General features: G+C 40.0%; 3 protein-coding genes across 8 annotated transcripts in view; 1 reads left to right on the forward strand and 2 right to left on the reverse strand.

Annotated features, from left to right (window-relative positions):
- LOC100002469 (uncharacterized) overlaps nucleotides 1–21,183 on the reverse strand; it is a 225,505-nt gene that overhangs the window by 102,322 nt on the left and 102,000 nt on the right. The window lies entirely within an intron of this gene.
- The window catches only part of LOC101886810 (pleckstrin homology domain-containing family G member 1), an 80,685-nt gene that overhangs the window by 14,543 nt on the left and 44,959 nt on the right, over nucleotides 1–21,183 (forward strand). For 4 of the 6 annotated variants that reach the window (XM_087306399.1, XM_087306402.1, XM_087306397.1 and 1 more), the window contains exon 2: nucleotides 18,196–18,656. In XM_087306399.1, the coding sequence (XP_087162525.1) occupies nucleotides 18,321–18,656 (336 nt within the window). In that variant the 5' untranslated portion in view covers nucleotides 18,196–18,320. The remainder of the gene's footprint in view (nucleotides 1–18,195; nucleotides 18,657–21,183) is intronic. The other 2 variants (XM_087306400.1, XM_087306403.1) reach the window with 1 other exon arrangement.
- The window catches only part of snai1b (snail family zinc finger 1b), a 159,957-nt gene continuing 148,569 nt past the window's right edge, over nucleotides 9,796–21,183 (reverse strand). Inside the window, exon 3 of the transcript XR_015522989.1 lies at nucleotides 9,796–9,857. The gene's annotated coding sequence lies outside the window, so the exon portion shown is untranslated. The remainder of the gene's footprint in view (nucleotides 9,858–21,183) is intronic.

The raw sequence follows: 21,183 nt of genomic DNA on the forward strand, positions 1-21,183 counted from the left end.
AACAGAGCAAGGACATTTTCACAGTATGTCTGATAATATTTTTTTCTTCTGGAGAAAGTCTTATTTGTTTTATTTTGGCTAGAATAAAAGCAGTTTTTAATTTTTAAAAAAACATTTTAAGGACTAAATTATTAGCCCATTTACGTTATATATTTTTTCGATAGTCTACAGAGCAAACCATCGTTATACAATAACTTGCCTAATTACCCTAACCTGCCCAGTTAACCTAATTACCCTAGTTAAGCCTTTAAATGTCACTTTAAGCTGTATTTATTTTTCACCTAAATTATATATATATATATATATATATATATATATATATATATATATATATATATATATATATATATATACATACAGTTAAAGTCAGAATTATTTATTATTTTTTTTAATATTTCCCAAATTATTTTTAACAGAGCAAGGAAGTTTTTACAGTATGTCTGATAATATATATATATATTTTTTTTTTTTTTTGGAGAAAGTCTTACTTGTTTTATTTCGGCTTGAATAAAAGCAGTTAATAATTTTTTAAAAAACATTTTTGGGACAAAATTATTAGCCCCTTTAAGCTAATTTTATTTATTTTTTTCTGATAGTCTACAGAATAAACCAGCGTTATACAATAACTTGCCTAATTACCCTAACCTGCCTAGTTAACCTTATTACCCTAATTAAGCCTTTAAATGTCACTTTAAGCTGTATAGAAGTGTCTTGAAGAATATCTAGTCAAATATTATTTACTGTCATCATGGCAAAGATAGAATAAATTCATTTTTAGAGATGAGTTATGAAAACTATTATGCTTACAAATGTGCTGAAACAATCTTCCCTCCATTAAACAGAAATTGGTGAAAAAAATAAACAGGGGCGCTAATTATTCAGGGGGCTAATTATTCTGACTTCAACTGTATATATATATATATATATATATATATATATATATATATATATATATATATATAAGCTGAGTCTGAGAGTTTAATTTATTTGACAGTTTAGTTAACATTTCTTGTTTGTAAAGGCTAAATGCTAATAAAAAGTGAACATAATTTTTTTGTACTGTTTTTACTTTTATTTTTTTAAGTTATAAAAGCCTGGATGTTATTCTAGGCTTTGCAAATTCAGTTCAAATCCATTGTGTGCATTCTTGGCAGTTTTTTTCCTGGAGTTTTAATATTGTCCATATTGATATCAGAATTATATTGTATTGACCAAAATTTAGAAATATATCGTGATATATATTTTTTGCCATATCAAATGAAGAAAGAAATTAAAAACCGTGTGAGGGCGAATAATTAATGAGGTAACTCTACATTAATAGACATTGGTAGCAGTTTATAAACTCAGCCATTTTATTAAATGTAAATCTTCACCTTCATGTCTTGTGCACTAAAATGTCTCTCTGATTATTTTGGAGAACTCAATGGGTATGTTTACCCTCATATAGTATATTGATTTTTATGAAAATCTGCCTGTGACACATTTCTGGGAATTAATCTGCAATCTGACACACATATTTGCTGCCACATTTGATAATGAGTTCTCCAGCCTGAAACTGCACCCTTAATGGACTGACCTTATCAGTGTGGGCAGATATGAAAAGTCTAATATGAAAAGAGGACAATAAATCTGACAGACAAAGCCATGATTCTGAGACCAAAAACAAAATAAAATGTTGGAAAACATTCACTAGAAACCTCTACTGCAAATGAAAAGTCGGCTTCAATTGCTGTCATTGTTTCCTAATGTCTTCTAGTTCCAACACTAGATTTTTTATCCTCTTATCACAAACTCATAACAGGAAATCTTGCACACCATAACATAATCATAAAAGGAGTCCATATAACTCATGTGTTGTATTACAAGTCATCTAGAACCATAATACAGCTTAAAAATGATCAAAGTTCACTGATAATTTTCCCTTCTCAAATGTGATTTACTGTGCGGCAGAGAAACCAGCATCCATATTTCACTTTAAAGAAAATAATATGCGTTTGTGAATTAACACAATTTTAATTGTCAGGAAAAAAAGTTCTGTAATCAGAAAAGAACCAGGTAAAATAATTATGCCACATAAGAGAGAAAGATTTTAGAAGAGACAGCTGTGCTAAACTCAAATGATATTGAAAGAATCATTTGCAGTCAGGCATCTTAATATAATATGTTCACAATAATAAAGTAATAATCTGATAATCTCACAACTTCCAGTGACGCAGTTCTCTGAACAAAAACTCACACCAACGTTGCAAAAAATGATTGAAAAAAAGCAGATTGTACCCAAAACGTGAGTGAACCAACACAATCTCACGGCAATTCGTAACTTTTTCATTTCGTGGCTAATTCGTATGAATTCGTACGATCTAATTCGTACAATTTAATACGACTTGCTCATTTCCCAATGCCGGTTGGGTTTAGGGGTGGGGTTAGGTGCCACGCCTCCTTTTTAAAATCGTACAATTTCATACGACTGAACTAGTACGAATTCGTATGAATTAGCCGCTAAACTGGCGAAACGTAAAATACTTACGTTTTCTCGTGAGATCAGGCTGGAGTGAACCCATTGTTTTTAAAGCTATTAGTTGACCTTACTTCAAAACGTGAGTAAATCGCAACACAGGCTCATTATTAATACGCACCCCTGTGTACATTTCTGGAGAGTGCCAAATATGTTCCAGGATCTACATTTGTTTTGCAGTTTTTGTTGCCGTAAATCCACCAGAGGTCGCTGTGTTGGCTTTTTCTGATCTTAAATTTCTCTCGTGAGTTCCATTCACGCCAGCTGTTCTCACGTAAAGGCAGCCGGCGCATGGACTCAAAAACCTTGCCGTGGTCGACGCGCAACTCTCAAAAAATGTAACTACATTTCGCAATGACACGTAACGCAAGCTCTGTCATTGGTCGGCTGGGTAGCGCTGATGGGTGTGGGCAGGACTGAGAGCCGTGGGAACTCGTTGGAGTGAGTGTTTACAAGTGTCGTGTCCCATGAATGAGGTCCATATAGAAAGTTATGTTTTGTGTTTACTTTATGATTAAAGTTGTCCCCTGGTTCCAGCTTTAAAATGAGCTCGTTTAAGCTAGGGCAGCTTTCAAAAAAAGCGAAGAAACTAGAAACAGAGAAACATAAAAACCTCACTGGCAGCTAGCATTTCGGAAGTGTTTCTGCCTAGCAACATAAGCAGCATGCTGAAAAATAAATGCACGACAACGTGCAAGGCATGCACCGTGGGTCACGCCGATCAATCGACGCAGAAGTATACACCAGGCTTTAATTCACCAGAGGCCACTGTTGACTGACTGACTAACCGACAGACCAATACTGCAACTGTCACGATCACCAGCGATCGTAACTCTTTAGATCGCTGGATCTCACACACAATACTTATGGACTACAAATCCGCCATTTCTGGACTACATTTTCATGCATGCACTCCACTCACACTCACACATGCTTCCTCATTTAGACTGGTTACACTCGCACCACCTGAGGATTGTCACAGACTGATTATACACACTATTTAAGCAGCACACTCACTCGTTCACATTGCCGAGTCTTGTTATCTGCTACAGAGACAATTCAACACTTTTTCTTGCTCTTGTATCTCTGTGTTTTTGACCTTAGCCTAGTTTGTCTTTTTGTCTTCGCCTGCCGCCTGCCTTCTGACCTCTCGCCTGTTCTTTGACTACGATTCTGGACTGCCTCTATACATCTGTTTGCACCTGTGTTGACCATTGCTTGCACGTGGATACTACTTCAGTTGTCTGTGTCACTCCCCGTGTTACATCTCCCAACCTGACCAGCTAAGACCAGGCTGGAAATGGCTGGAAACCAGCCTGGAAATGGCCAAAACCCCTCTAAAACCAGGCTGGTCGACCAGCTAAAACCAGCCTAGGCTGGTTTAACCTGGATTTTTCTGTAGGGTGAACAATCTGCATTTTTACATTTTCAGAATACTTCATTCAGTGTGATTCATGAGCCGTTTTCCTCATGGGGACCAAAGGAGATGTCCTCACAAGCTCAAAATGTACTGGTATTGCTAGACTTGTGGTTACGTTTGGTCCCCACAAGGTCACAAATTCAACACATCACACATATTGTTTATAGATGAATGTGCATGCTGTAATATTACACCAGAATACAGCGTAAATAACATCAGTCGCTCCCTTTATAGATCTGTTTGTTCGCACTTATCTAATAGCTGAGCATAATGCAGACGGGTAGCGTCATTCACACACTGGTCTGAGCGCTTGACATGTTTATGAGTGTGTGTTTGGCAGTGATTATGTATGCTTACTGTACAGTATGTGCGGTAAGGAAATGCTTACTGTGCATAATGACAGGGCGGAAATGCAACTGTAAGACTGTCAGACTGCAGCTCACGCACATCTCAGACGGTATCTCTACTGGGTGGCTCGTTTGTCTGACGGTTGTACTAATGATAGTAACAATTACTATTAGCATAGAGCTTGCACTAAACATTACCTCTGTGCTGCAGACATGAATGATGAAGCATCGTAATCATATGTCTTGTTAAAGTGAGACGTGTTGTTAGTTTACTGAGTAGTAAGACTTCAGATTTTTGTCTGGCAGGCGCAACGATTTAGTCTGAATCTCAAAATTAAAGGGATAGTTGGGCAACATATTTGCTCTGTCATCATCTGCTCATCCTCCTGTTGATTTTCGTTGTTCACAAAGGAAGATATACTGAAGAATGCTATAGATAAGCAGCCATTGGCTTCAATAGTGTCCTTTGTTTTAACTATTGAGGTCAATAACGATGTTTCCGTCAATGTTTTTTTTACTTTTACTCCTCTACTTTCCTTCAACTTTCAGTCACTACTTTATTTTTCTTGTCTATGGGGATTAGAAATTCCAGTCCTGTGACTCCTGTCCAATCAAATCGCACACCTCAAGACATGTGCGCTTTCTAATTGCAGCAAACTGTTTGGAAGCATTAAAAGTGTCCAAGAAGACGTCCCAAATCTATACACGCTTTGACCCAGAGACTGTTTAGATGCATGTCACTGATGAGGAGATGACGGATATTTACTGCATGATGACCGAAATGACCATAAACACCCAGCAGATGCAAGACGTCAACATGACGTTAGAATGACGTTGTACCCCAGTGTCATGGAGACGTTGCATTTTGTTTGGAAATTAAAATCATGTTGACCTCAGAACTTAAGGTCAGGCTAACGTCCAACCTAAAACCCACCAAATATCATGGTCTAATGATGTCAGAGCTTGACGTTTGAGGACATTACCAGTATGACGTCAATCAGACGTTGGATTTTGGTTGCCATAACTGAGGAATAAATGTCAGTGTATGACATCAATATGATGTGGGTTTGGCGAGGCAGTGGTGCAGCAGGTAGTGCTGTTGCCTCACAGCAAGAAGGTCGCTGGGTCGCTGGTTCGAACCTCGGCTTAGTTGGTGTTCCTGTGTGGAGTTTGCATGTTCTCCCTGCCATCGCGTGGGTTTCCTCCGGGTGCTCCGGTTTCCCCCACAGTCCAAAGACATGCAGTACAGGTGAATTGGGTAGGCTAAATTGACCATAGTGTATGAGTGTGTGTGTGTGAATGTGAGTATGGATGTTTCCCAGAGATGGGAAGGGCATCCGCTGCGTAAAAACTTGCTGGATTAGTTGGCGGTTCATTCCGCTGTGGCAACCCCAGATTAATAAAGGGACTAAGCTGACAAGAAAACGAATGAATGAATGAATGATGTGGGTTTAAGATGTTGGCTCGACGTTGGATTTTGGTTACTTTCAAACACAACCTAAAGTTAAATTAATATTAACGTCATTTGACATCCTTATTGGACATCAAAATAATGTTGTCCTTAGACGCTGGCTAGACATTGAATTGTGGTCACCTGACATCACAACCTAAATCTAGCCTAATATTAATGTCTTATGACGTTGTGTGCCTGCTGGACAATAACTGATTTCACTATAGAATGTTACGAATACACACATCCACAAAATACATGTAAATGCATCAACTTTTCACAGCGTAATATTCAAATACTCTTGAGTACTTTAGAAAGGGCTACTTTTTACTCATACTTTGAGTAAATTTTAAAACAGATACTATTACTCTACTTAAGTGGTGGGAAGTTCGGATCATTTTACTGACTCGGATCTTTGAGTCTCGTTAATCAAGATGAACGAATCTTTTTTCGAGTCATTTTGTTCATTTGGTTCAATTTGCCAAAATATTATTAAAATGTTACGAATTGCTTCCAAACACATCTACAACTAGCCCAAAAGGTTGATTGCACAACAAATAAGTCAAAAATACAATACTATAAGAAGGAGAGAATAATAATTCAATGTTTACCTGCTCTTTTGTCTATGAAGGTATTGTTGTCTCTTTGCTCAGCTCACCTCTTCATGTCTTCAAATGTCAGGGGTTCATTCACGTTACACTGACAGTCACATATAATCTTAATCAATGCACAGTCTAAGCCAATAGGAGCCATGATCGTTTGTTCATCATGTAACAGAATGACTCAAACCTGAGGACTCGAGAGGTGAGCGGATCAATTCTTTTTCCGGCTCTAAATGCGTATGATTGGCCCGTGAGGAACAAGTGACTCAGACCCGATAGAGGACTCATAGGATGAACGGTTCAATTCTTTTTCCGGCTCTAAACGCATATGGTTGGCTTCTGCCAATGTGATGAAGACTTGAAATTAACGATACTACCTGCACAAATGTGCGCACGCGTGGATGAACGAATCACTCCCTGAGAGGACTCGTAGTTCCGGAGTCATATTGAAGATTCGTTCAAAATGAACGAATCGTTCATGAACGACCCATCACTGCTCTACTTACACTACATATTTAGTTAAGTAATGGTACTTTTACTTGAGTATGATTTTTCAGCACTCTCTCACCACTGGTATTATTATACTATTACTGAATAATTTCCAGCATATCCATAAAAAAGTCAGATGATTTAGTTTTAACAGATCATGTGATGATAAAAATATGTGTGATGAGACGACATTGATAGACAAACCAGTGGAGTGAGCAGACTGTAAAACATCCGAGATGTTTTGGTCATTTCCCTCAGCCAAAGTCTGTCATCACTGTCCTTTATCCCTCACACTCCATTTTTCTTGTCGTTATTGGCGTCAGCTTATCAGGAAGATGTTCTCTTTGACTCGGTGGATTGAAACCCACACCAACACGGGGAGAACATGCAAACTCCACACAGAAATGCCAACTGACCTAATTGCTTGAACCTTCTTGCTGTGAGGCAAACGTGCCACCCACTGCGCCACCGTGCAGCCTAATTTATCTTGTTTAGCGTTTAAAAGAAGAAGAAATTCATAAAAGTTTTGAAACACTCGAGTGAACAATGTGGTAATATTCAATTATTGGGTGAACAATCCCTTTAAGACAATGTAGTCCCCATGTAGCTTCATCAGATCTCTATTGTTGGGTTCACTAAGTAAGTTTTAATGTGATGCCTCCTATATTTATATCTCCATGATAAAAGTCGCCATGATATCAGCCACTGAAACGCCACACTGGTTGACCACTAGTGTGTTTTGTAGAGTAAATATAGGTTTAAATGCCACATACTGGCCTCGGGGAAACGTTCGAGCGCAGCGCTGAGCTCACAGCTGGACGAGCTTCAGCTCAAAGTCTGTATTTAAAACTTTTATTGACATCCAGCTATATATAAGCACTCACACATGACTGAAGCTCGGGACTCTCTCAGGTTGTGGTTCCCTTCAAGCCTGTGAATCTGTGTGCGTGTGTGTGTGCAACAGTAAAACGTGCTGCATTGAGGGACTGTTTGATGTTGTGTGTCTGCAGAGCGAGGCGGTGTGTGTATGTGAGAGCTCTTTGTCCTTTAGTCTTCTCTGAATTATGTCATGTTTGAGTCTCCCAGCAGTAGCGCTCAGAGGGGGGCAGACAGGCCCTTAATCGCCTTAAACCCCACCTCGCTCCTCGTCTTCATTCTTATCGCTCAACATGAGGAATGGGTGTGTGTGTGTGTGTGTGTGTGCGTTTCGCATGCTGAAAGACACCACAAACAGAAAGTTCACCCAATAATGAAAGTTCTGCCATCATCTACTCATCCTCGTGTTTCTTACTTCTGTTGAACACTAAGGAAGAAATACTGAAGAATGCTGAAGAAACACCCGTTGACTTTAATGGTATTTTTTTTAAAGATATTTTTTATTGATTTTCAGTTTTTCAAATGGGAAAGAACAACAATACAAACCCCAAAGCCATACCAATCCAACAGCGGGATAGCGCTCACATTAGCCAAGAATTAACTAAAATACAATTGTACATGTAGGTTTAAATACAAATACAATGAAATAATAATAATTGTAATAATAATAAAAATAAATAAAAAAAACTAATAAAAAATAATAATAATAATAATAATAATAATAATAATAACAATAAATAAATAAAAAACAAATAAAAAATTATAATAAAAAAAATTAAATAAATAAATAAATAAACATTAGTTCATTCATTCATTTTCTTGTCGGCTTAGTCCCTTTATTAATCCGGGGTCGCCACAGCGGCATGAACCACCAACTTATCCAGCAAGTTTTTATGCAGCGGATGCCCTTCCACCCGCAACCCATCTCTGGGAAACATTTACACACACACACACGCACACACACACACACTCATACACTACGGACAATTTAGCCTACCCAATTCACCTGTACCGCATGTCTTTGGACTGTGGGGGAAACCGGAGCACCCGGAGGAAACCCACGTGAAGGCAGGGAGAACATGCAAACTCCACACCATATTCATTCTGTCTCCTGGAAATTATTTCTGTTCAGTGACCAGACTTAAGTCTAAGCAAAGTCAGACTTTACTGTCCTAATTAAATCATTAAAAATCAAGGCATGCTCATATTTTATTTTGGTCAAATAAGCGTAATCTAAAGGCCTTTACCTTTCATATAAGCCACTTCTGATACCAATTGATCAACTAGAAGTCAAGTTAGTATTTGATGTTCCTAAAGCTTGGATAGGCGAATGTCTAGGTCCTAGCAACACTACAGCAATCACGCAGACCACCTTAGAAACCATCTTGCAGTGTCCTACAACTCTCAAGCCACCACCTACAAGTCTAACACAATGCTTTGGATAATACTGTGTTCATTTTGTCCGAACAAAGAGTAAATATAAACAAGGAGCCCTGTATATCAGATTCAGCTGAAATATAAGCTGCCGAAACCCACAATCCTCTGCTAAATAAACCCAAGGCTTAGCGCTCCGCTGGGTTTAGGTTACAGTGATCAAAGTGAACATGATCTCATACAAATGTCTTTATATTTTACCACCCACACACACACACACACATTGCCGTTTCCTTCTTACACCATTGCCTGGTTTCCTCTGAGATTATTAGAGATCCGATCTCTCAGTAGATTTTCAAGTTCAGCAGCACACGCCATGCTTTTGTTTGTTTGCATGTATATGGGTGCGTGTGTGAGTGTGTGTGTGCATAAGGTTGTAAAAGCTTGACAGCTGTTTTTTTACAGGGTGTATAACTAACACTTACTGTATGTGTGTGTGGGGAGGGGGATGGGTTCCAGGACAAACAAAAGTAGTTCCAGAAACATTTGTCTATACCAATATACACAATAAAAAGCCATGGTCCATGCTTTTATAATCCATGTGCTCAATCTGTGTCTGTCATTAAGTAATTACAATGAAATCGAAATGCTAAAGCCTCCACATCAGCTGCAATGAAAAACATTTGAGAGGTAGAGCAAATTCCTGCCAAACCTCAAATTACTTCAAAAATAGTTTTGGCACAATGGCGCCCCCCATGTGTGGCGCCACTATGCGCCGCATATACTGCATACCCCCTTTTTGCGCCACTGAGTGAACACAACCTGCATATGTTGCGAGTAACAGGTAGTACAGTTGTAAATAATATTCAGTTTGTGGCACAGGGTGATCGTTTGGGAGCCGTGCGCGAAGTATGAACAGCACTTAGCAGTCAAAATGAAACCAAAAGTGTGCACGTCATTTAAATGATCATATCGCATTTTAGAGTTATGATTACGACAAGCATTTGACATGTTTTTTCTTTCATAGCGAACCCACAGTTTTGCATGAAAATAAATGTTTACAGTGTCAGTATAAATACTCTAGCCTATATATTGTTGAATATAATCTGATAATGGCAAATGTCTGATTTTACCAGTGAATAAATTGGTCTAATATGACAGATTGCAAGCATATATCTCAAACATAATAATTCAACATCAGAATTATCATAAGTAGAATATAATTATTTATAGAAACCAGTAGACCTACACATAATATTATTATCAATGTTGTGCCATATGTTTGTTTTTCCCATACCTTTATTTTACACATACAGAATCGTGAGAAAATCTTTTATTTTAAGCAAAAAAATTGCGATTCTCATTTTAGCCAGAATCGCGCAGCTCTATTAACAGCCTCACAAAAACCTTGAGTAATATTCACATATGATTACGCTGAAACACAGACAGCTGCACCAACAACACTGTGTTTCTGAACTCTTAAAGGGACAGAGTAAAAAATGTGCTCAGACTGTGTTTGTTGGTGGCTGCTTTTCACTTTGTGTTTGTTTGGGTCGTGAAAGTGGGTCAGCCTGTGAGTTTTTGGCCTGCATGGGAATCAGCCAATCAGAGGCTGCCTCAGACAATCAACAGCCAATCATGTGGCTTTCCTCTGGAGCCCTGGATAATATAGATGGCTCCGTGTTGAGTGAGTAATGACGCCGATTATTCATAACTGGCATCTGAGAAGGAGACATGCGGTTTATCCCAGACAAAAAGCAAGTGTTGAGTTTCCCTCCAATCTCTTTATTTGGTTTTGTCATCAGAGAGCGATTACTTGTTGCTTTTGACTGCTTTCCCTGATGCAGTTTGATGTCAATGCTATGATATAATGTGTGCTGTAATTCAACCCTCCGGTTTGTCCTGTATGTGTATCACTTACGCTTCTGTAATCTGCCTATTGTGTTAAGCCTAGAGAGTGCTAAAATGGCAGTGCTACACTGGGCTGATTGTGTGTGCACACCTGTGCTAATGTGTGTGTAGTGGGTGCGTCTTGGATGCTCTTACAATGTTGCTTTAGTGAGTCTAAGGCCATTGAAACAGAGTGTGAAGGGGAAGAGCTTCAAAATTTACCCCTAAGAAATGGGATAGCACTACAACACCATCACACATCTTCATATGTCATTGCGATCTCTTACTTTATATGAGATCAGACGATGGCAACTGCTGTAGAGATTCCAGTTGCTTTATGTTTTGGTATTTCTCTTCAGGAAATCAGTGAAGGCAATGATAGCATGTTATCATAACAATATAATGTGGCAATAACCTCAAAACTGTACTGTGTATTTATACCGTAGCCATCCCTGCTGAAAAATCCAGCTTAAACCAGCCTAGGATGGTTGGCTGGTTTTAGCTGGTCGACCAGGCTGGTTTTAGAGGGGTTTTGGCCATTTCCAGGCTGGTCTCCAGCCATTTCCAGCCTGGTTTTAGCTGGTCAGGCTGGGAGATGACCAGCTAAAACCAGCTTGACCAGCCTAGCTAGGCTGGGAGCCCAGCCAAAACCAGCTATGTCCAGCTTAAACCAGGCTGGTCAAGCTGGTTTTAGATGGTTTTAGCTGGTCGCTTTCCAGCCTGACCAGCTAAGACCAGGCTGTAAAGGACTGGAAACCAGCCTGGAAGTGGCCAGAACCCCTCTAAAACCAGCCTGGTCGACAAGCTAAAACCAGCCAACCACACTGGGCTGATTTAAGCAGGATTTTTCAGTAGGGATATCATCTATGTAAACACAAGAAAACTACATTAACATTATAGCAGACACTGTAAAAAGCTCATTCCCAGCCACTAGACTTTTCTGGCAGGGGATTCCAGTGTCAGATGTGGAAGTATGTCGTGGGACTGCTATTCCGGAGTTATTATTAGGAATTATAGATCGCCAATTTTGGCGTTTTTTTTTATTGTAGTAAAAAAAAATGACATTAGAACATGAACGGCATTATGAATGTGTTAAAACATATGCTTGTTTGTTGTAAAAATTCTTAATAATGTCAAAAAAATACATAAGTTTGTGCATCTCCTGACTTGCGTATGCAGAAATTTTCGTACCCTTTGGTTTCAAGTGTGGTCCTTAAAAATCTCAGTTTCAAAGGGTATCTAGCCCTTCCCCTTGGCCCTACATCTTCAAGATTAGGGCCTACTCACCCTATGCCATCCGTACCGTGCCCAGGCCCGTTTACCAGATCGTTTGAGAAGTGTGAGTGCGCTGAATCCGGCTCAAGCACGGTTCACTTGGCCGGCCCTGGCCGGTTGGAAGAGGTGTGCCTGAGCGCAGTTCACTTGGGCTTTGGGTACGTTTGTAGTGTGAGTGCAAAACGCGCCAAAGCTCGAAACTGAAGACGAGATGTGACATTTAAGGGGCTGTTTCATATGGATTTATTAATCATTCTAATTGTTCAGTGAATGCAAACTGCCATAGATTATTAAAGACGAAAACTCCTCACAGCACGACAGCTGCACCATCAGCAGACCTCCTCATTCCTGAAGCACGAGGGCTTTATGATTGTTTATGAGCACCAAAAGTGGCGGATCTGTTCGGCGAAATATCTGACTGCGTGTCTCCGCATCCCTAAGGACTGTTTGGCGAAATATTTGACTGCATGTCACTGCATATCAAACCACTGACACGATATAACTAGAGAAATCTCCACTGTGCTGCTGAGTGAGAGAGCGCTTCGCACTGAACAGCGCAGCATCGATGACGTAACCGATATGGTGTGAGTGCGGGCCGTCGGGGGAGACGGGAGGGTGGACAAGCATGCTTTGGCCCGGTTCGAGGCAACTGTACCTAGTGTGAGTACGGCCTAAGGCCCAATCCCAATTCTACCCCTTAGCCCTGACCCCTTCACGTGAATGCGCAAAACGAGGGGTAGGGGTGTCCCAATTCTCTTTAGCTTGAAGGCGTCAGGCAGGGATGTCCAAACTCGGTCCTGGAGGACCGGTGTCCTGCAAAGTTTAGTTCCAACCCCAATCAGGTCCCTTATAGTAACTCCTGGGCCCCAAAACAGCGTGGGCTCTTAGAAACATCCTAATCCAACCTTACATTTCAGTTAATTACTTATAAAGCACAAATAAACGCAACAAAAGTTGACCACTGTGCTGTACAAAAAGACCGAAGGCAAGATTAATGTAAAACAACACATTTTAGAGCATAAAGTAATAAAATAAATTGAGCATTTTAATGCTTTAAAACAAGACTAAGAAGATGAGACTGAAATTTTAAACTCATATACAAAAGATGCAGAACGCAGAAATAAGGGAAGATGGACACATTTAAGGGACACATTGACATTTTGACTTTTTTATGAGCCATTGTGCTCATGCAGACCAAAAAAAAGTACCCACAATGTCAACATTTACTGGTATTGCTATACTTGTGGGGACATTTGGTCCACATAACATAAGGCGTGCATGCACACACACACACACACACACACACACAGACACACACACACAATCACACAGAGCTCTCTTTCATTTCACCCAGGGAGTAAAATGTCTCCATTACATGTTAATCTGCTCATTAAAGCCTCCTTCTTTCAGTGCTGGCCTTTCTCTGTCATGAAAGACTCTGAATGTATGCATGCATGCGTGTGTGTGTGTGTGTGTGTGTGTGTGTGTGTGTGTGTGTGTGTGTGTGTGTGTTCCCATGATAATTCACTTGGAGTGATGTGGTGAGTGTGTGTCAACTGGTGGGCTGCTGTTTCAGGTGTTTAATGGCACAACTAAATCACACCCAGAGCCAGAGACACATCCCAGCACTGCTCTAGCTGCGAAAGATGATGCAATTCAACTGAATAAACATATAAAGCGTGACATCTTATGAAGAGAATGGGGATGGTGCGGGTCATGCTAATTGCTACTACATTGCTAAGATGCTATGAGGTTTGCTAAGCAGGGTGGGAAAATTCTAGAGTGTTGTTTGATGTCCCAAGTCCAGCATCGAGTAACTCCCAATGACTCTCAATTACATCTGAGTAATTTACTAACAACCGCCAGAGCAGCCTTAGTAATCACCTAGCATCATAAAACAGCACATATAAGCGCAACAACTCACAGCTTAGAAATGTAAACTGTGTGTATTTCAGTCATCCTCGTGATAATCTGGTTTCTAGATACACATTTCTTTAACAACCTTCTAAATTACCTTGAGTAATTGCCTATGATTATATGATTATGCTTATGACTATGATTATAACACAGACAGATGCACCAACAACACCATGTCTCTGCACTCTTAAAGGGACAGTTCACCCAAAATTTTAAATGTACTTATTATTCACTCACCCTTAAGTGATTCTAAAGCTTAAGGAGTTTGTTTCTTCTGTTGAACACATAGGAAGATAGTTTGAAGAATGTTGGAAACTTGTAACTATTGACTTCCATAGTAGGAACAAGAAATGTTATGGAAGTCAATGGCTGTTTTTTTAATCATTCCTCAGTATATCTTACTTTGTGCTCAACAACGAAAAAAAGAAACTCAAACTAGAAACTAAACTTCATTGACGAACTTTGCTGTTGGTTTGAGAAAGCCAACGTGACTGTGCTAGGACTGGAAATGGCACTTAGGAAGCATAGCGGTTGCTAAGAAGTTGCTTAATAGCAACACTAGTGTACATGTTTGATCAAATGCTAATACTTAGTAGGCATTTCTAGCATATGTTATTGCTCTTAGATAATCATTAATAGCATGTAACTAATCGTTGTTAGCACTTGGCATATCATCGTTACCATTCATAGTTAACAGGTTGTCCTATTTGCTAGCATGAGTCAAACGAGCCAATACCCATGTCTCTACAATGTTCCAAAGACTGTAGAATACACAAGACATGTCACTTGTATCCTTTTGAATGAGGAAATGTGTAACTGTCAATATGGTGAATAAAGCCCCGCCTGCTTGTACAGGAGCCAATCATAGATCTCTATATTTTGAATAAAGCCCGCCTTCTAGTACAGGAGCCAATCATCGCTCCCTATATGATGAATAAAGCCCGCCTTCTAGTACAGGAGCCAATCATTGATCCCTATATGGTGAATAAAGCCCGCCTTCTAGTACAGGAGCCAATCATCGCTCCCTATATGATGAATAAAGCCCGTCTTCTAGTACAGGATCCAATCATTGATCCCTATATGATGAATAAAGCCCGTCTTCTAGTACAGGAGCCAGTCATAGATCTCTATATGTTGAATAAAGCCCGCCTTCTAGTACAGGAGCCAATCATCGGTCCCTATATCGTGAATAAAGCCCGTCTTCTAGTACAGGAGCCAATTATAGCTATAGATTGCCTCTGGGCTCGGACCAGACGTAGGTTTCTGCAAATTTTGTGTGATTTGGATGTTTAGGAATGAAACTAAAGAGACGGTTGTTGTTTAATTTTATTGCTGATTCCAAATATGAAATTCAATCGTTAGTTTGGCAAGCAGTTTTGAAGAATTTGATGTTTCCCCATTTAGACAGAATGCCCGGGCATACTGCTTAAGAGGTGTTTCAAAGATGGCCGCCAAGTGAAATGACTTGAGTTAAAGAGACTTTGAATGTTCTGATGTAGAGAGATTGCTGTTTTTAAATGGTTGCTAGGTTAGCCTGTTTTATTGCTATGGAGACAATTGACAGCTTAGTGATGATACATCAAAGCCTCTTGCCAATATAAGTGATATAAATTAACCACAATGTCTCTATGATGGTCAAAAACTGGACTTGGAGTTTACTATGTAAAAATGGCTTGCCATGCTTTATAGAAAATATAATGCTTAATAAGTCTGAAAATGATATAAGCAAAGATGGCTTGCCTAATAAGTAAAAATATGGACTTTTTGTAAAATGGCTTACCACATCAGTAAAAAAAATATGGATTTTTGTAAAAAATAGCTTGCCTAATTAATAAAAATATGGATTTTTTGTAAAAAAAAAAATGGCTTGCCATATCAGTAAAAAAATATGGACTTTTTGTAAAATGTCTTGCCTTGTCAGTATAAAAATATGGAGATTAAGTAAAAAATGGCTTGCCATATTTTGAGAAAGATAATGCTTAAAAATTATTTATTGAAAAAAAAAAAACTATTAGTCTGATAAACCTGAAAAGATATGGCAACAAAATCTAATGCAGGACACAGCTTTTGGCCAAATTTGGGGCTTGTATAATTTTTTTAAATGCCCAGATTATTAAAATACAATATTCAACATTTTTAATTCAAAACAATAAGTCTGATTGGCATGAGAAGACTTAGCTTAGATATAGCTTAAAGAAGATATAGCTCGAATGCAGAAAGCAAGTTTTGACTAAATTTGAGCCTTGTACTATGAACGGCCTAAGAAGAGATAAGTTTGATTTCGAAGACAGAGTACTATAACAGTACGTTGGCTTTCGCAAGCCAACATAAGTTTTGGTTAAATGGAGGACGATAGAATTTTTAGTTTTGGGTGACCTGTCACTTTAAAAATAGTGATCTTTTATTGGCATTGATGGTTATAAGAACTGTTTCACTGCACAAAATGATTCTTTATGAAGAAACAAACGTATTTAGGTCGTTAAACTTCTTTAGACTGACAAAAAAGCTTGAAGAAGTCTTCTCTGAATGTTTCTTTGAGGATCCCAAAATGGTTCTTCAACAGCATTGATGTGAAAACCCGCTGAGACTGAATGGTAAATGCTACATGTATCTAAACTGGTTAATTTCCAGCTTTCTCCTGTGTATAAGAGAGACAGACACAGAGAGGCCAGCATTGTTGTATGAAAGACAAGCCCAAAATGGTTTTGAGTGTATGGCGATTACAGCCCAGGAATGCTAGAGATCGCTGTGGGTTTCTCAGGATGTTTTTGTGTGAGATCCCCCTTGAGATGGAAGTCTGTGGGAATCAAATTTGTAATTGCAGTGGGAGGGTTTAGGGTTGTAATTTTTGTGTCTAAACAGTTTGAGTCCTTTTAAAAAAGAAAAGAAAATGCTTAAAAACTTTAATCAGATCAACCGTCTTCAGATTATCTCGTTTTAATGTTTAACAGAAGAAAGAAACTGATCAAAAAGTTGAACCACTTGAGAGTGAGTAAATGATCAGGCAATTGACAAAGCTTGATTGTCGATTATATAATTTAGATTTCTATATTTAAATACAATTTATTACATTTAGGCATTCAAACACATTTACAACAAGAATGGTATGTAAATGACTGATGATATCAGTGTGCATACCAATGAGCAGTGTAAAGTAATTGTAGATTATTAAGTGGTGTTTATACAAATTAGCCAAAACTGGAAAATAGTCATGTATTGTAGTGAGATCAGGTTGGTTGCACCCATCTGCTTGTCATCTGCTGATTTAAATGTTTCTAAGTGGAGTTTATTTATAAACTAATTTCGAGCAGATCACGTGCTTATGGTTGCCAGCATTATCCAATGTAGGATTCACCAATCAGACGATTCCTAAGCCACTATAAATACCCTGAGTTCCATATCACAGCCATCTTTGTTTTGAAGAATCCCCCCTTCCACCCTTACTCCTTCACCTTTCCTAGATGGGTGGCACGGTGGCCTAGTGGTTAGCACTGTTGCCTCACAGCAAGAACATCACTGGTTCTAGTCCTTACCAAGCCAGCCGATGTTTCTTAGCAGAGTTTGCATGTTTTCTCCGTGCTCACGTATGTTTCCCACTGGTCCCCTGGTTTCCTCCCACCTTGACTAATCCAAATTGGCACCATAGACATGCTCCTAGTTAGTAGTTATCTCCTAACAGCAATCACTATCTGTTCATAGCTACTACAGCAGGGGAGTTCTCCAGATCTACCTGAGCTCAAACTCCCCTATCGCCTTGCAAACAGGAGGGAGCCCCGAACTCAAGTATCTTATGAGCTTAGGACTCTCTCCCAGGACAGCGTGCCAAACACGCTTTATAATCCATCATCAGCTAAGTGTGAACTTTTAAAATGCAAGATGGATTCTGATTGGCTGTCACTGTTTTGATGCTTTGTTAAACATCATTTGGGAAAGAAAAAAATATTTAACATTAAATAAACCCAACACGTGTGGCATATCCCACTTTTATTCAGCAATGCGTAGTCCTGATGTCTAACCTCTTTGGTGTTTTTATCTTTCAGAAGATTATCCATTCTCCACTGATGTTCTGCCGCCGCTCCCGGAGGTCCCTGTTGGAGGGGCGGTGCTAAACCAGGTGTCTGGTCCAATCAGAAGCTCCGCCTTGAGATACTGCTCTTCGCGCAGCATGGACTCCACACACTGCAGCGACCGGCCTGTCAGCTATGGCTCAACGTCTTCATCCGCCTCGTCCCGTGACAGCCACTGCTCACTCGGGGGACGGCCGGTGTTAGGCTCCACCCCTGAGCGGGACCGTGATTCCGGAGCCATCCGACTGGAGCTGGTGCCTGCCCGACAGCTGGAGGAGGAGGAGGAGTCAGGGAGGAAGACACGCAAGCTTACCAATCAGGACGCAGAGATTCAGTCGCCGGAGGGACGTAAAGTCCAGTATGTGGACAGAGTGGTGGAGGAAATCCTGGAGACGGAAAAAACCTACGTCCAAGACCTTCGCAGTATAGTACAGGTGAGAAAGACACAGATGTTTACTCATCTAAAAAAATGACCAAAGAGGACATTTGTGCAAGCAGCTTTATAAAGTTCCGGTGATATTTAAAATATAAATGTATAGCTGTATTACTATTTTAGGCCTCTTTTACACTAATGCGTTTTAGTTTGAAAATGCAAAAGTTTTGCTACGGTTACGCCATCCGTCCTTACTACGCCGGAGTTTTCAAGCGCCGAAAACGGAGGCGGGGCTGCTGAGATTCGCTACCTGATTGGGGCTTACATGTCATTGCGTATCCTTTCCCTATTCGTCAAGCCCCTATCACATGACTATAACAAATGGCTTTAACGCTACCGGAAGACAGCAGACCAGCCTTCACTGTAAACAACAACATGGGCACAGAAATGGGAGGGTTGTTTGCACTATTGTCTGTTTTAGGTGCCATTGTGCGGTTATTCATTTGTTACGTTTAGTAACTCGACCTCGTCGTCTGTCCACAAAAATACCTCTCTTGCTTTCTTTCCATCGCGTTCATTGTTCAACCGGCGTTTGTTGACTAACAATAACCAAATGCCGAGCGAGACACATGCTTTCTGTTTATACTAGAACGCACATGCCCAGAGTGCTCTAATTGTCACGTGATATACGTTTTTAGTGGCGTAGTGTGGACGGAGATATATTCAGAAACGCTAGTGTGGATGCGGATCGTTTTCGATGTAAAACGTCGTTTTAAAACTAAAACGCACTAGTGTAAACGGGCCCTAAGTCTTAATGATGTTGATAAGTTAGTGTGCTCCAAAACAGTGACAAGGTTTGCGTATAGACATCCAAAGTTTGCAGTTTGTCCTTTCTGCCTTGACGATTTCATGCCTAATTTGAGGATGGTTAGGAGACCATGATGGACAGAGGCCAGTGGGCAGATTTGCTGGGGTTTAAACCTTACTCTTTTTCGAAGAACATCCTAGGATTTTTAACGAACGACAGAGAGTCAGGACCTTGGTTTAGTGTCTCATTCAAAAGACGGCCTTAACTGCGGAGTAGAGTCCCCATCAATATACTGGAATGTTAGCACCCACAGAAACTGCAGGATGAGCGCCCCCTGCTGGTCCTGCTAAAGTCTCATTCACACTACAAGAGACCCGCAGCGGCAAAGCGTAACACCACTTCAAACCGCAACCCAGCTTTCCCATGTGGTCTGTATGAATCCATCTCCTGCAGTGCAGGGGGTCTGAATGTTCCAAAACAGCATACCGTCACTCAGCCTTTTACAATTTCTTTTTGCTCTCAAATGCAAAACTAAAATGCCTGTTCTTTTATTTTGTTTGAAGTGTACTGGGGCCTTTGGTCACGTGGACTAATTAGGGATGTGCACCACCCTATTGGAATGGCTCTGTTAATTATTATTAGGGAACGAGCACCAGAATGGTTTTGAGGGTCTAAAAAACTCACAAAAGCACGGCCCAGAAGTGCCAAAAGTGTATGTTTGTTATAGGTTTGGGAAGTGGGCTTTGCAAAATGACTCGACAGCACCACTTATGCACATTTGACGGACGGCCCCCGAGCTACGATTCACGCACACATACAAAAATTGGCACACACGTCAAACATGCCAATAACTACAAAAAAAGTCTCTTGGAGCAAAATCTCAAACCTAACAGGAAGTCACATATTTTTAGCTTCATGTGCCGAAAAAGTGCGATTTTTGGCATTTTCAGGCGTTGTATTTTAACGAACTCCTTCTAGGGATTTTATCAATCAACACCAAAATTGGGTCATCTAAAGGCCTTGGCGATGTTAAATTGTGAAGACTGTCGCTGCGTCCAAAACTGCATACTTCCATACAATATAGTACGCTAAAATCAGTATGCACGCCGAGTAGTATTTCCGAATTCATAAAATTCGAAAAGTACCCGGATGACTTACTACTTCCGGCGAGATTCTGAAGTGCGCATCCCATGCACACTGCGCTATCACATGATGCCCCTCAAGAGAACTCATGAATGGGAGTGAAGCGACGCAACTAAGGCAGGTAGGTCACGTCACTGTGACAAAATGTCGGATGTAGTACGCCCGAATTCCATTCATACTTTTCTCATTCATACTGTATAGAATGCACTTTTCTAACAGCCGAGTAGTACGTTTAAATTTAAATGCAGTACCTACTGAGTAGTAGGCGATTTCGGACGCAGCCCTAGAGTGTTCGTCGAGAGCATATCCGTGGTGGACCTTTTTGACGATTCGCCATGAAACAGGCATGCATTGTCTTATCTGCCTAAAAATCCACACGTTTGTTAACATTCCTGACCTAAACACGTTTACATGCCAATATCCAGAGAAAGTTATAGCGCCACCTGCTGGCGATAGGAAATGACATGTTTTACACTGTAGCAAACTCCTCCCACAAATTTTATCATATAATCACTAAATTTGGGTGGTGTTATCTGAAAGCTCTAGTGATAATATATTGTGAAGATCTAGAGATTTTGTTCAAGAGCGTGTCCGTGGCGGCATGACAAACCTCAGTGTGTCACCATAGAAGAGGACG

Source organism: Danio rerio, chromosome 23 (genome assembly GCF_052040795.2).
Source record: "Danio rerio strain M-AB ecotype USA chromosome 23, GRCz13ab, whole genome shotgun sequence".
Lineage (NCBI taxonomy): Eukaryota > Metazoa > Chordata > Actinopteri > Cypriniformes > Danionidae > Danio > Danio rerio.